The sequence below is a fragment of the Chelonoidis abingdonii genome, chromosome 19, assembly GCF_003597395.2.
Source record: "Chelonoidis abingdonii isolate Lonesome George chromosome 19, CheloAbing_2.0, whole genome shotgun sequence".
Classification (NCBI taxonomy): Eukaryota; Metazoa; Chordata; order Testudines; family Testudinidae; genus Chelonoidis; species Chelonoidis abingdonii.
Window position 1 is genome coordinate 4,187,176 of NC_133787.1, and position 15,013 is coordinate 4,202,188.

Consider the following 15,013-nt stretch of genomic DNA (forward strand, 5'->3'; position numbering starts at 1 on the left):
GCACAGGTGAAAAATCAGGATGGAGGGGGGGGGTAATAGGAGCCTATATAAGAAAAAGACCCCAAAATCGGGACATCTGGTCAGCCTGGCTGGACTAAAGCCAGCGAACTGGGAGTGCCGAAGCTATGGTGAGACCAGGGGGTACAGTAATGCCTTGCCCCGCCGGAGCTCTCCCCAGGGCTGAGTGCCCCAGCTCCAGGCCCAGGGACGTGGCTTCAAGGGAGCGTGGGGGCCTGTGGACACCCCCGGAGGCGCTTGTCACGAGCCGCGAGTCCGGCTGTTCAGGCTGGGCTGGTCAGCGGCTGAAGCGACGGGCGAGTTAACGCCGGCGGTGATGGTGGCTCAGCGCTGCTCCAGGCCGCCCCTCTGCCGAGGCTCGGGGCACCGCGGGGCTCGGGGCTCCCCGGGGGCGGAGCGGCACCTCCTGCGGGGGGGCCCGGGGGGGCCCGCCCCCTAGTTCTGCAGCCGCTGCCGGCGGCTCGGTGTCCGGATCTGGGGTAACCTGCCCCCCGGTCCCCGCCCCCACCGCAGAGCGCGGCCGGGTTCGGGTCCCCCCCGCCCGAAGGGGAGACCGCGGCACGACCCGGAACTGCAGACGGCGGCGGCTCCGCGCGGTGCGCGGGCCGGTGAGTGAGGCGGGGCGGCCCCAGAGCCCTTCCCCGGGGCCCGTGGGGGTGGCCCGGGTCTACGGTCCCAGGGTGCGGTGACTCCCTGGCGGCTATTGCCCCAGGGGTGGGGTGGCCCGGGTGCTAGGTCCCAGGGGTGGGGGTGGCCCGAGTGCTATGACCCCAGGTGTAGGGGTGGGCCGGCTGCTAGGTCCCAGGGGTGGGGGTGGCCCAGTTGCTAGCTCCTAGGGGTGGGGGTGGCCTGGATGCTATGACCCCAGGTGTAGAGGTGGGCTGGGTGCTAGGTCCCAAGGGTGGGGGTGGCCCGGGTGCTATGACCCCAGGTGTAGGGGTGGGCTGGGTGCTAGGTCCCAAGGGTGGGGGTGGGCTAGGCGTTATGGCCCCAGGCGTGGTGGGCCGGCTGCTAGGGCCCGGGAGTAGGCGGGTTGGGTGGCCCTTGGCATTGGGCATACCAGTTCCTTTCCTCCAGCTCCCTGCTCCATGGTGGGTCCCAGTGTCCCCTCCGCTCCTCTCCCTTTCGGGGTTGGTGGGTGTAGCTGAGCTGGCAGCCCGAGGCTCGGTTACCCTTCCTGCTCTGCCCGGCCCAGGGCACACATGCTGTGGCAGGTTCAGCCTGGCTCTGTGCCAGCCGTACGCTCCCAGCCAGGTGTTGGAACTAGCTGGGCCTGTCAGCCCCATGACCCGTTCCTGCGGTGCCCTTTCCCTGCCTGCTGTGGTCGTGCTGTGCATTGCGAACATACCAGTTATTCAGCCAGAGCCGTAACTCCTTCCGAAAGGCCTGCAGGTGAGTGGCAGAGCTCACTGCAGAGTGTCTGGCCCCACCAGACATTGGAAGGAGAACAAACCAACCTACCGCAGCCAGCGTGGTGCGAGGCCGACCATGGGCACGTTTAGACCACGCCGTCAGGATGATATGGCCACCACCGGGGAGGAGACAACGCGGGCGACATTACGCTGAACACTGCAGAAAAGAAGCCACGTCCATCAACCATCCGCTCAGAAGTCTGGACACGCCAGCAGGAGACCGAAACACATGGCGAATGCCGGCGGATGCTCTGAGGGCGTGGGAGGATTTCCCCTCCCCAACTCTAACCCCCTCCTCAGGCTGACTGCTCGGCATCCGCCAGCTTGTGCTCAGTCGATTTAAACACCGAAGAGTGTGTCTGCACAGAGACTGGCTCTGGCTCAGCTGTATAGATGCTTCAGCTGGTGCTCTGGGTCCCTGCGAGTCTGGAGGGCAAAGCTGCCGCTAGGGATAAGCAGACTAAGCAATTGCTTAGGGCCCCAAGCAACTCCAGGGAGCCCCTGTTTGCTTTGGGGCAAGGGAGGGGGTGGAAATATTCCTGTTTAGGGCCTGCAATGGGCCGGCCTGAGCCGGAACCACTGCACAGCAAATTTTAGCTCCACCTCCTGAGCCTGGCCCAGCTGTGGCCAAGCGGTGGGACTTTTAGCTCTGTGTAGACCTGCGCTAACGGGCTCTTTGCTGGAGAGGATTTTGCTATCTGGTCAAACCCCACAAAACCCCACGTATGGAACCCAAGCTCGGCGGTTGGTGGGGGGATGACTAGCAGCGTGGGTTTGCTGAGCCCCAGTTGACAGTCGTCGTGGGTTCCTACTTCACTTTTGCTGACTCTCTTCCTTTTTTCCCTTCCTGGCTGCCCTCCGCTTTTTCTTTCTCTTTCCTGAAATAGCCAGGGGTCTCTTTTCTTGCAGTCTTCAGAGCCAACTTCCTCTTTTCTCTGTCTCTGCCTCATCCTTTCCCACTCCTACGCCTCCTACCTTCCAGGTATTTTCTGTCTCCTCACCCCCCTATCAAATCCTACCAGCCTCTCCTACCCCTTGGAGGTGTTACCAGAGCCCTGCTGAGCAGCTGACTAACTCTGCTGGCTGCAGGGTGATGGCAAAGCTGGGGAGCTCTGATCAGGGCAGTTCTCTGCCCTCTCTCTGGCTGCTGCCTTTTCTGCTGCTTTACCCCTTCTCCAGCCTCTCTCTTTGAGTTCCCTGCCACTGCCAGCGGGTCCTAGGGCCTGCCACGAGCTTTCCCAAGTGACCGCTGAATGAAACTGACCGGCTGCTTGAGGGCCAGTTTCTGCTTGGTTGCCGCTTGTGGACTCTCTCAGCCACAGCTGAGGCGGGGGAGATGGAGGCATGTTTGCACTACTGAGCTGATGGCCCCCTGGGCGCGGCGTACGTCCATGGAAAGGGTTTTTCTGCTGGCGTAATGACTTGCCTCCCTAACCGATGGTAGCGGTGCCAACAGAAGCGCTGTGCTCTCGTGTGATCAAACGCAGGTTTGGATTGCGCAGGAGTTGAGGGGACTCGCCCGAGAGAGCGTTTTCCTTCCCCTGGCTGAGTGGGGTTTTCAGGCTGTGTCCCTGGCCGTAACGGCACTTGGTGGCCCTTAGCGTTGGTTTCTGTGTGGAGCGCTGCTGGTGCCGCGTGTGCTGATGGCTTGTGGCTGCTCCATCTGACCGGGATCCTGCTGGTCTCCTGCCCAGTGAGCGGGGCCTCTGGAGGGCTGTAATTCTGTGGTGCATTCATTAGGACCTTGTTCATCTTCCCCCTGCCCATGTGCATTCCCAGTGGTGGGCATGGTGCCACCTTTCGCACTCGAGGGCATGCCAGTCCCACGAGCGTGATGCAGGCGGGTGACTTCTGAGCGGTTGTCGAGACTGAGTGCCCCCCCTTTCTCTTTCAGGAGTTGCTGTGTGGGGCGGGGAAGGTTCCGCGCAGGGGCCGGAGAACCAGGACCATGCCGCCCCCCAAAGACGTGGTGAAAATCGCCATTCAGATGATGGGAGCCATCCCGCAGCTCATCGAACTCAACCAGGTAACATCCTGCCTCCTGGAAGGCCCAGCTGGCATGGGGGGGCGAGTCCTGCTACTGGAGGGGCTGGCAGGGCAGGACAGGGCTGTGTCTCATGCTGTGTGCTCGGTTCTGTGCCGGGGGGGCGATGCCCAGGCCATGCTCCCCACACGCTGTTTCTCTTTGTTTTCAGACCAAGCCCCTGGCTGCGGTTGTGAAGGAGGTTTGTGACGTGTGAGTAACTCTCATGTCTGCTCTCTAGCTGTGGCAGTTTGGGGGCTGCTGTCTTAGGCTGTGGTAAAAGCCGTGTGGGCAGCTATGGGGAGTCCATGGCTCTCCACCTGCCCTGGGGGGAGGACCCGGTTGTTCGAGAGCAATCTCTGGCCCATGTCCCTGCGCCCCAGGGTGCACCGCCAGGGCAGATGGAGAGTCCAGAACTCCCCACGGTGGCCTGGGCTCTCTGGGAAGCTCTGACCCCAGTCCCAGTTTCTGGCCAGGCCGGGGAATGGAGCCTTGGGGGAAAGGGACAAGCAGGGGGCAGGGCCCTGGTGGGGGTGTTGGTGTGAAGGGCCCCAATAAATCTTAATCTGCCTCCGTTGGAGGCCATCTCTGAGAATAAGCAGGCCCTCTGGGGGCTGTTCTCCCCTCCCCCAGCTCTTTGGCTGGCCCCTCTGCTCCCCACCCCAGAGCGTGTGCCCTTCCCTTGGCGCAGCCGTATGGCATGCTGGGCAGCCGGCAGGCAATGAGCGTGGGCGGAAGGGGGGGACCTGACTCTCTCTCCCGCTGCAGGTGGAACCTGGGCAATGCGGAGCACTACGCCCTGCAGTACGTGGACGGGCAGCAGACGTACATCACCGAGTCGGTGAGTGGCCGGCAGCACGTGAGGCCCTCGCTGGGCGGTTCCGACCTACAGATTCTTCATCCTGTGTCCTTGTCTGTCTCCTTGTAGAACCGTGCGGAGATTAAGAATGGGAGCATCCTGCGGCTGACCACTTCTCCAGTACGTCCCGCCCGTATCCTCCCCCGCTGTTTGTGACTGGAGAGTCAGAGCTAGACACGGATCCTGCCGCTGACTCACCGTCGATCCCCCGTGCCTCGGTTTCCCCAGCAGTAACGTGGGGATAAGGATACTGACCTGTCTTAGTACAATTCCAGGGGGATTTGAGGTTTGACTAGTGTTTGTAAAGTGCTTTGAGATCCCTGGTGCCAAGCAGTGTTGCTGTTGCTCAGGTCTGGCTTCCCATTTCAGCTCCCGCTGTGGGACTGCTCTGGCCTGACCCTGCTATAGTGTAACCTCTTCACCCAGTCTCTCCCTATGGGATTGTCCTAGCCCAATTTCCCCCCTCACCCTGTTGGAATTCCCAGTCCCTGATGTCCTCTCTCATGCGGTGGTCTAATGCTGGTCTGGCAGGATCAGGAGGCAGAGCGGCTGCTTAGCGGGATCCAGAGTCACAACCTGGACGTGAAGGCAGACTCCCTGAAGAAGCTGGCGAACCTCTCCCGAGACATCACCTTTGCCCAGGAGTTCATCAATAGGAACGGCTTGAAACAGCTCTTCCTTATTGTGGAAGAGGGGAACGAGTGAGTGAGTTGCTTCTCTTTGCCCCTCCCAACATCCTATGAGTTCCCCTCTCTGCCCCCACGTACACACGTGCCTGGCTTGTCCTTTCCCCACCCCCTCCCCGGCGAGGCTGTGCAGCCAGGGGAGGTAGGATGCCTTTGCAGTACGCGCTCTGCATGCATTGCATGCACCCTTGTGCTCTGGAAGTCTAGAGGACAGGCCTCTGCCTGGGGCCCTGGCAGGGTGGGACTTGCCCCTGATAGGTTTGTCCATCCCAGGTATTCCATCCCTCCCCTGAGGAGACTGGATCTCACTGCCAGGAAATCTCCTGATGATCATCCTGCATTGTTCTGCACCCCATTGCTCTAGTCACTGCCTCCCATGTGTACCCCTCTAACTGATCCCTCATCCTCCTTGAATGTGACACCTCCCCCCGCCCGGATATTTGCTGTGTCCCTCTCCGTCATCGCTTGGCCAGGCCAGACAGACGTAGCTCTTCGGCTTCTTCCTCGGTCTCGACTTTTCTTTCAGCAGGTGTCAGTGTTCCCTGGGGCCCTGCCGGGCAGCCTGCACTTTCCTGGCTCCACGCTGGGTGCGTGTCGTTAGACTCCATTGTAGAGCATGTGCCTGAGGCAGCAGAATTCAGGGGTTACCCTGGGTTTCCTTGACGCTTGTATGCTTAACTGTGCAACTTTAATGTCCTGTCTCCTTGGCGCTTTCTGGGTCTCCAGACTCCTCCCTGGGCTAAGCCAGAGGCTGATTTCTTGTACCAAGTGTTCTCTCTCCATTGCTCATCTCCTGTCTCTTTCTCTCGCCCTCTCCCTGTTTTCTGTCCCTCTAGGTGTTTCTAATGTGCCCATCGCTGTGGTGTCTGGGTGGCTTTGTCCCTGCTGCCCCAGCCTATCGAGCGGCGTTTCTGTGGGGTTCCCGGGCCCCCTCTCACCATGTTTGCTGTTCTGTTGCTCCAGTATAGGGGAGATTCTAGCTCACACCCTGAAGGCCTTCATGGAGCTGATGGAGCATGATTTTGTCTCCTGGGAGACCCTGAGTCCGGCCTTCATCAAAAAAGTAGGTGCCTCCCCGGGCCTTTGTGCCCCCCGCCGTGCCGTGGCGACTGAGCTCGGCGTCTCTGACCTCCCGTTGCTCCCGTTGTTACAGATAGTGAGGTACGTCAACACGGCTGGGATGGATGCCTCCGTCCAGCAGCTCTCCCTGTCCATCCTGGAGAACATGGTCCCGAGCAGCCGCCTCCTCTTTGAGCTGGTCAAACGTGAAGTGACCCTGGATCGCCTCCTCACCCACCTGCAGATGTAAGTACAGCCCCAGGCGCTGACTTTCAGCGTTCACCCCTGCTTGGCCCTGAGGCCCCGCCCCCTCCCCTGAGGCTCCACCCCTGCCCTGCCTTTTCCCAGCCTTGCTCCTCCCCTTCCCCCCAGGGCCTCCTACCCGCCACCAAACAGCTGATTGGCAGTGGGCAGGAGGTGCTGGGTGGAGGGGGAGGAGCTGATGGGTGGGGCCTGCCGAACAGCTGATCGGTGGGTGGTTGCTGACCATGGAGCCAGTACCTATGAGTACAGCACAAGCCATGATCCCATCCTGTCTCTGCCAGCCTCCATCTCCTCGGCCTGCCCCGCTTCCCTGGGGAGAGCAATTCGGAGCCTACTCCAGTTCCCTGCTCCTCTGCCTTCCTTCTCCACTATGATCTCAGCCCAGCCCGCTGGGCTACGGCCGGGCAATGCTCTCTAACCCCCCTCCCTTGCGGGGACTCGCCCCTCAGATGTTTGGTCCCCACGTCCCTGCTTAGCTACGTGTAGTTCTATATCTCCGTCCGCCTGGCTCGCTCTGTGTCGCCCCCTCCGAGTTTTGCTGCTTCTCCAGGCTTCCCATCTAGCTCCAGTTGGGAACAAACTCCCTGGTAGCCCCCAGCATGCCGGCTGCACGTGCACTGTAGCCATTTAGAGACAGGCGGGTCTGTTTGCCCCTCTACTCTGGCACATCGCAGACCCTCATTCCTTTGCTGGGTGTGCTCATTGCAAGGTCCCTCAGCTCTGCCGCTCGCCGGCTTGCGCTCTCCCGCGGAATCTCTGGTGCCAGTAACACACTCAGCATCGGGGTGCTGTTGGAACTGCACCTCTGGCCGATCTCGGGGGGATCTGAGCTGGCGGAGCCGTGTGCCAGCTCTGAAATGAGCCGCGGCCTCTAGGCAGTTACAGCTCCCCAGGAGAGCAGAGTCTGGGGGTTCCAGCGGCGCAGGCTGGTCCTGGCTTGTTCCTACCCTTGGTTCGGCCGGGTCTGTAGTGAACACTCTCTGGTTTCTCCTTTATCCTCTTTTCTCCATTCCTGCCCCGGCCAGCTCGACTGCATGCGGCTCTGGGAATGCTGGGCGCGTGGCATCGCCCTCTCCTGTCCTCTGGTGAGCCCGGCCAGCCTCCCCCTGACACCGGCTGAGGGGGCAGGCCTGGCAGATGTGACAGCTCCTTGCCCTGCTGTCCCTCGCCGGTTCTGGAACAGCCCCCTTCTGCCTGGCTGGGCGGCAGGAAGTTCATGCCCAAGCGTCAGGGTGCGGGGAGCTCCCCCTCCTGCCTGGGTTTAAATCCCTCCTGATAAGCCCTGCCAGCATGGTGCAGGCGCTCGGTGCCCGTCTGCTGACGCACAGCCTGTCAAATGCAGGCGTTCGCCTCCCCCTGCCCGCCCCAGGCCCCCTTCTCTCTGCACTGTCGGCTGGGTCGTGGGCCCAGCAAGGCTCTGCCCTGGCCTTCCCCACCCCAGTTCTCTCTCCAGGCCCCTGAATGCCCTTCAGTCTCTTTGTGCCCACTCTCTGCAGGGAGCCCGGTGCCCTTACGATGCCTGCCTGTGCTCTGGCACCGGGCGCCAGTGGAACATCCCCTGATGTGTACCTGGCTTGCAGATGCCTCCGGCCAGCTTCCTGCTGGGAGCTGCCAGCTGTGTGCAGTTGCGTGGGGCTGGTGGGACAGACGGGCTGGGAGACGAGCTGGGGGTGGGCGGCTCAGGCCCACCCTCCGGGCTAGTCACACTAGTGGTTCGTTTCCTTGCCCCTAGGACCAACCAGCAGCTGCAGCTCAAAGCCATGGCGCTGCTCATCGCCCTGCTGCTGAATGCCAGCGATGCGGAGAGGAGGGTAAGGTCCCCCAGAGCTGACCATGTCCTGGGGAGCACTGTGGGGCTGGGGGTGGGAGGAATGCAGTCTGGGGGGCAGTCACTGGGCTGCGAGCCCTCTGGGAAAGGCTGTTTGGGGCTGCGGTAGGGCAGGATGGGGGCTGCCTGTCCGTGTTGGAAAAGACAATGGTCAGGTCAGGGGAGCTGTGCCAGGCCCGGCTTGCTGCCTGCCTGCCAGGCGTGTCGCCCTGCTGGGCTGCTCCACGAGGCGCTTTGTCTAGGAATGTCCCAATGCTGCTAGCGCCAGCTCAGCTCCCTGGAGGGGGCGATGCCGGAGCCCTGGCGTGGAGATGGACCAGCGTTTTAACTGCCGTGGTGTCCGACCCCTCCTCGGGCAGATCGAGAAGATGCAGGGCCTAACAGCAGTAGCTGGTGCCTGTCTGCACTAGGGCTCCAGCTGGCAGAGCTCCACGACCAATTGCAGCCCGGGGCACTGGCTGCTTGCCTGGAGCATCCTGCTGAGTCGCACTGAGCTCCCAGCACCGCAGCCCTGCTCCCCCCGGAAGGAGACACATGTGGCCGAGGGGACGGACCAGGGCAGCTGGGCATGGGCCTTTGCTGTGCCTGCCCCACCTCTCCCCTTTGAACAGCGGCACTTCCATTGCCCTGCGCGGCGCCGAGAATGCAGCAGGGACTAACTGGCCAGCTGCTTTATCGCCCTCTGTGCCCTGTGCAGAGCCCCACACAGATAGCACCCGCAGGGTCAGGCCTGGGCTGCCTGCCCTGTGCCCACCCCTGGGCTCTCTGGACTCTTTCCCCCTGAGCAGGAGGCGCCCGGGCGCTAGATTCTTTCGTTCCCTGCACGCTCGTGTAACGTTCGGAGCCTGGCTGTTCTCCTCCCTGCCCTGCCCCGGCAGCTGGCCTCACCTGGTGGGTTGGTGGGGAGAGCGGCTGCAGGGAGCTCAGGCCCACTGATGACGATGGAGCGGGTGGGGCTGGGCTGGGCGGCGCGTGTCACCAGCTCTCTCCCTTCCTAGGACATGATGGGCTATCTGAGCGAGAGAAACATCCGGCAGTTCATTCACAAGGTGAGGATGCAGAGAGCTCCTGGCCTCACGCCCCTCCCTGGCCACCCCGCCCTGCCTGTCTGCCCCCTTGCGGCTGGGCTGCCTGACCCCTAAGCCAGGTGTTTGTGCACCAAGAGCCTCTACCTGTAGAATTTCTGTCCCCTTCCCCCGCTTTGTGCCAGCCTCTTTTCAGTGCTGCTGTGCCCTCCCGCTCCCCGCCCTGGCATCTGGGTGCCTGCAGCTGTGTCTGTCCAGTGCTGGCCCCAGCAGCTCTGCACCCCGCCGCTCTCGCCCTGGGAGAGGGGCATGGAAAGCTGGGATCCGGCTGGGGTCGGTGACGGCCTTTGGGGGTTCCCGTAGAACATTATCCATGCCTCGGAGCCGATGGGGGATGAGATGGCCCATTATCTCTACGTGCTGCAGTCCATCACCCTCAACCTGCTGGAGCGGAGGATGCGGACCCCCATGGACCCCTACTCGCAGGTCTGCCAGGCTCTTCTCCCCTTTATCTCCCACGCGGGCCTGTCTGGTGAGCTCTCTCCCGCTCTCCTGGGTCTGCCCTGGGCGCTGTCCTCTCCGGGACTCCTCTGCAAAGTGTCCCCCTGCCACTCCCCCTGCCCCAGAGAGCTGAGCCCCTAGGTGGCCCTGGCCTCTCTGCCATGACACCGCTCCTCTTTGCTTCCAGTCCTGCTGAGTGTTGGCTGGAGGGGATGGCGCTACCGCCCCCTGCTGGTGGAGGGAGGGAGGGCGGTGCTATCCCAGGGGTGCCCAGGTCGCGTAGGGCTGCGTTTGGGTGCTCAGCACCCACGGCTGGAACTGGCCTTTCCAAGGGCTCAGCTCCTCGAGTGGAACCCATCTCAGAAGAGAGAATTACAGCTGGAAAGGTGCAGAGACGGGCAGCTCCCGGGTGGAACCCGTCTCAGAAGAGAGAATTACAGCTGGAAAGGTGCAGAGATGGGCAGCGCAGACCCTGTGGGGGATGGAGCAGCTTCCGTCCGAGGAACGATGAACAAGACTGGGGCTGTTCGGCGTAGAAAAGAGACGGCTGGGGGGGATATGATGGAGATCTCTAGAATCAGGGCTGATGTGGAGAAAGTGACTAGGGAGGTGTCATTTACCCCTTCACACAAGACAAGAACCAGGGGTCACCCAATGACATTAACAGGCAGCAGGTTTAAAACAAACAAAAGGAAGTATTTCTCCACACAGCGCACAGTCAACCTGTGATGGGATGTTAGATGGGATCTGAGTTACTACAGAGAATTCTTTCCTGGGTGTCTGGCTGGTGAGTCTTGCCCACATGCTCAGGGTTTAACTGATCGCCATATTTGGGGTCGGGAAGGAATTTTCCTCTGGGGCAGATTGGCAGAGGCCCTGGAGGTTTTTCGCCTTCCTCTGCAGCGTGGGGCATGGGTCACTTGCTGGAGGATTCTCTGCACCTTGAAGTCTTTAAACCACGATTTGAGGACTTCAGTAACTCAGACATAGGTTAGGGGTTTGTTATAGAAGTGGGTGGGGGAGATTCTGCGGCCTGCAGTGTGCAGGAGGTCAGACTAGATGAGCATACTGGTCCCTTCTGACCCTAAAGTCTATGAGTCTATAACAGGGTTCGTAAAAGAACTAGTTAAGGATGAGGGGGGTGTCCCTAAGCCTCTGTCTGCTAGATGCAGGGATTGGATGATGAGATGTCACTTGATAATTCCCTGTTCTGTTCATTTCCTTGAAAGCACCTGGTGTCGGCCACTGTCGGGAGACAGGACACTGGGCTTGATGGACCTTTGGTCTGACCCCATGTGGCCAGGCTTGTGTTCTTATGTACTGGTACCTCTGAGACAGGCGGCCTGGTCCCTCCCCCATCCATGGGTTTGTTCAGCTGGGCCTCCCTCCCCTCTCCTGGGTTGGGACCCCGCAGAGCTCTGGTGGTGGTGTTTGCTAGCTGGGGGGCTGTGGTCCCGGGGCGCTAAATGGGGAGGCCTGGTGGGGCCCATTTATTTCCCAGCAGGGTCTGAGCTCTGCCTGTGGGGTGGGGCTCGGGGCGGCTGGACTGAGGCATCGGCCAGGCCCTGCTCTCTCTGCAGGAGCAACGGGAGCTTCTCCAGTTCCTGCGTCACAGTGCCTTCGAGTTGGAGAGCGAGCCTTCTGCCGGCACCGTCAGCGCGGAGCGCCGGCGCTCTGTGTGCGTCACGGAGTTCCGCAAGCTGGGCTTCCAGGTGGGTCACCGCCCAGCCCTTCTGCGGGGCAGGCTCTGAACCACCCTGCCCTGAGAGCTGCAGGGGTCACGTCCTCCTCGGCTGGCGGCGGGCAGGACCTAAGCGCGGGTCGCGGCTGTTTCTCCCCCGGCAGCCCCCGCCTCTCTTGCCTTGGCAGGGGAACTGCGACCAGCGCTTGGCTTCTGGCGGCGTCGGGATTGCACCAGGGTGTGCTGGCCCCTTAAGGGAAGGCCTTGCCCCCTCCCACCCTGTTTTGGCCCTTCGGGGAGAGGCACTGTGCGGGTGGAAGGTGGGGGCCGTGGGCAGGAAGCAGTGCATGCTGGGAAAGGGAGAGGGCTTTAAAAACTCGCCTTCCTGCTCTGGCTGAGAAGGAGCCTAGAGAGCCCAGCAGCAGCGTGTCCTTCTCCCAGAGCCCTTGCCTCTGGGTACAGGGTCCGACTCCAGCCCCTCTAGAGGGCAGCTTAGTGCCCACCCCTCGAGCGTGGGCTTGGGCCTGGACCAGGCAGTGGCACAACTGTCCTCTCCAGACTCCGCTGTCCCTGCTCCCTAGGGCTACATCCTTCCCTGGGACACTTCAGCAGCGGCCTCCCACCTCTGGTCCTGGCTCCATCCCCCCGACACTGGAGAGCTCCCCGGCAGGGGAGAACCCCTACCTGGACCATGGCCTTGCACCACGTGAAATTGCAGGATCCTTTACATCAGCCAAGAGGTGCTGGAGGGCTGGGGCTCTGGGGGCAGCCTGGGCACCTGGCGCAGGCAGGAGAACATACAAATGGCAGCTGCTCTCCATATCTGATAGCCTCGCTTCTGTGCGCTGCATGTATCCCAGCCCATCTGAGCTCAGCATGCCCCACTAGGGGCCTTCAGTACGCGCTGCTGGCTTGGGGAGCCTGCGTCCTGCCCAGGCTGTGCGTCCCCGCGAAGAGATGTGGAAATCTCATTCGGTTCTCACGAAGCCGCCTGGCTTCATCTCAGCCCCTCGTTCCCCACCGCGCAGCATAGCGAGGTCTGTGGAGCCGTCAGGAGCCCGTGGGACAGTGACCGATATGAACCGACTGTCCGTATTGGCGTCCGCCACGGCAGCCCTCTCCTTTGCACTGGGGGCTCTTTGTCATTATGATCAGTCACAAAAGCTGCGTCCGCTTGTGTCCTCCCAGAACTACAGTAACCCTGCCCAGGACCTGCACCGCACGCCCCCGGGACTGCTGGCTCTGGACAACATGGTCTACTTCTCCAGACACTGCCCGAGCGCCTATAGCAGAGTGAGTGTGTTCCTGGCTCGTGAGCTGCGCCCCAGGCACAGCCCTGGGAGGTTTCTCCCATCTCGCCAGGTTTGCCAACATGTGGAGCTATTCAGAAATAGTTAGTTCACTTTAAATTTCCTCCCTACCTTAATCTGAATTAACTTTCCAGTGTAGACAAGTCTTTATTTCTCGTAGCTGGAGAGCCAGCGCCCCCTAGCAGTAGGTCTGCCTGGGCCTTCCTATCCTAAGGCCGTTCTGTCAGTTATTCGTAACATCCTCAGCTGTTCGGCCAATGTTCACCTGCTCTTTGTCCCTGCCTGAGGCTGGCGGGTTTGGGGAGTGGGATGTTGAGCCAGGCTATTTTGGAGTGCAAGGAAAGCAGCAACTACACTTTGAGTACAGATATTGGTGGCGTTTTTGTCCTGCTCTCGTGCTGAAGCAGGCTGGGCAGCTGAAATTTCCTGTGGCCCTTGGGGAACCAGAGGGGTTTTCAGCACTGCTAAAAACTGTCTCTGGTTTGGCCAAAATAGAATAGTGTAAATATCTTCACACGCGTGGAGTAAGAGCAATCAGGAGCCTGGGCTCATCAGGACACAGGGCGGGAAACGTGGGCAAATTCCCTGACGCAAAGCACTGGGTTCTCTACTTTGTGCTGTACAGGGGGTCAGACTAGCTGAGAACAAGGATCCTTTCTGTGTGTCTGAAAAACCTACAAATAAATACAGCTCAGGTCCTGATGGCAGCACACCGTCCCCCCGGGCACTGAGCAGCCCTGGCGCTGGGGGCTGTGATGTAGTACGGATGGTACCATAGCGCCCTGATTCTGGAGCTGGCCGAGATGCCAGTAAAAACATTGTGTCCCTGACCATGGTACAGCTATGGGAGCCTTTGGGCTTGGAGGGGGTACGCGGACCCTACCCGTCACTGCCTGCGCTAGCCCTCAGAGCCGCCCCTGCTGGGAAGAGCTCTGTGGTGGCTCTGCCTGCCTGGGGGCGTGTGTGCTCGGGGAGCTGTGATGGGGCCTGTGTCTCTCAGTTTGTCCTTGAGAACAGCAGCCGTGACGATAAACACGAGTGCCCGTTTGCCCGGAGTAGCATCCAGCTCACCCTGGCCCTCTGCGAGATCCTGCATGTCGGGGAACCATGTGAGTGTGCGGCCCCTTGGGTCTGCTAATGTAGCCCGTCCAGAGCCCCATGATGCCCGGCTGAGTTAGGGGGTGGGCGCAGCTGAAACCGGTGGGCATCACAGATCTTGGCTGGGTTAGGGGGTGGGCCCAGATGAAACCTTGTGGGTGTCCTGGCTGCGGGGGGGATGGGTGCAGCCATATCCTGCGGGCATCATGGTCCCCATTTCTGGGACCTCCTGGTTGTTGAGGTTTTCCAAAAGAGCAGGGAAACCTGGTCCCATTGTGTCCTCCTTGCCTCAGGCTCGGAGACTGCCCAGGCCTTCTACCTCATGTTCTTCGGTCAGGACCACTTCTTCCAGGAGCTCTTCTGTATCTGCATCCAGCTGCAGAACAAGACCTGGAAGGAGATGCGTGCCACGCAGGAGGACTTCGACAAGGTGAGCCCCACACAGCAATGTAGCGGAGTGTCCAGGGTCTCACTGGGCAGATAGGATCTGGACAGACCTGCACTGTGGAGCGAGGTGGTGCCATGTGCCCCGCGGGGGGGGGGGGCTGTGGAGCGGGTCCCGTGCTGGCGGGACGGTTCCATGTGCCCTGCAGGGGGCATGGTGGGGGGGTGTGGAGCGGGGTCCCGTGCTGGCGGGGCAGTGCCGTGTGCCCCGCAGGAGGTGTTGGGGGCTGTGGAGTGGGGTCCCGTGCCAACGGGGTGGTGCCGTGTGCACCACAGAGGGTGTGGGGGGCTCTGGAGTGGGGTCCCGTGCCAGGATGGTGCTGTGTGCCCCACAGCGGGTGTGGGGGGCTGTGGAGCAAGGTCCCGTGTCAGGATGGTGCCGTGTGCCCCTCAGTGGGCACAGGGGGTTGTAGAGCAGGGTCCCATGCCAGTGGGACGGTGCTGTGTGCCCCGCAGGGGGTGTAGGGGGCTGTGGAGCAAGGTCCCGTGTCAGGACGGTGCCGTGTGCCCCGCAGGGGGCAGGGAGGGCTGTGGAGCGGGGTCCCGTGCCGGCAGAATGGTCCCGTGTGCCCCGCAGGGGGTGAAGGGGGCTGTGGAGCAGGGTCTTGTGCCGGCGGGGTGGTGCCATGTGCCCCACAAGGGGCATAGATTCATAGATTCATAGACTGTAGGACTGGAAGGGACCTCGAGAGATGATCGAGTCCAGTCCCCTGCCCTCATGGCAGGACCAAATACTGTCTAGACCATCCCTGATAGACATTTATCTAACCTACTCTTAAATATCTCCAGAGATGGAGATTCCACA

The 15,013-nt window shown here is 61.4% G+C and overlaps 1 protein-coding gene across 5 annotated transcripts in view; it reads left to right on the forward strand.

Annotated features, from left to right (window-relative positions):
• The first annotated feature begins 577 nt into the window (after positions 1–577).
• ELMO3 (engulfment and cell motility 3) overlaps positions 578–15,013 on the forward strand; it is a 22,754-nt gene continuing 8,318 nt past the window's right edge. The window contains exons 1-15 of one of the 5 annotated variants that reach the window (XM_032788473.2): positions 578–626; positions 3,325–3,456; positions 3,626–3,666; positions 4,222–4,294; positions 4,382–4,432; positions 4,844–5,013; positions 5,962–6,061; positions 6,152–6,303; positions 8,054–8,132; positions 9,148–9,198; positions 9,538–9,660; positions 11,256–11,387; positions 12,545–12,649; positions 13,667–13,775; positions 14,058–14,194. In XM_032788473.2, coding sequence (XP_032644364.1) covers positions 3,379–3,456; positions 3,626–3,666; positions 4,222–4,294; positions 4,382–4,432; positions 4,844–5,013; positions 5,962–6,061; positions 6,152–6,303; positions 8,054–8,132; positions 9,148–9,198; positions 9,538–9,660; positions 11,256–11,387; positions 12,545–12,649; positions 13,667–13,775; positions 14,058–14,194 — 1,401 coding nt within the window. In that variant the 5' untranslated portion in view covers positions 578–626; positions 3,325–3,378. Of the gene's footprint in view, positions 627–3,324; positions 3,457–3,625; positions 3,667–4,221; positions 4,295–4,381; positions 4,433–4,843; positions 5,018–5,961; positions 6,062–6,151; positions 6,304–8,053; positions 8,133–8,676; positions 9,041–9,147; positions 9,199–9,537; positions 9,661–11,255; positions 11,388–12,544; positions 12,650–13,666; positions 13,776–14,057; positions 14,195–15,013 lie in introns of those variants that run through there. The other 4 variants (XM_075073732.1, XM_075073731.1, XM_075073733.1 and 1 more) reach the window with 4 other exon arrangements.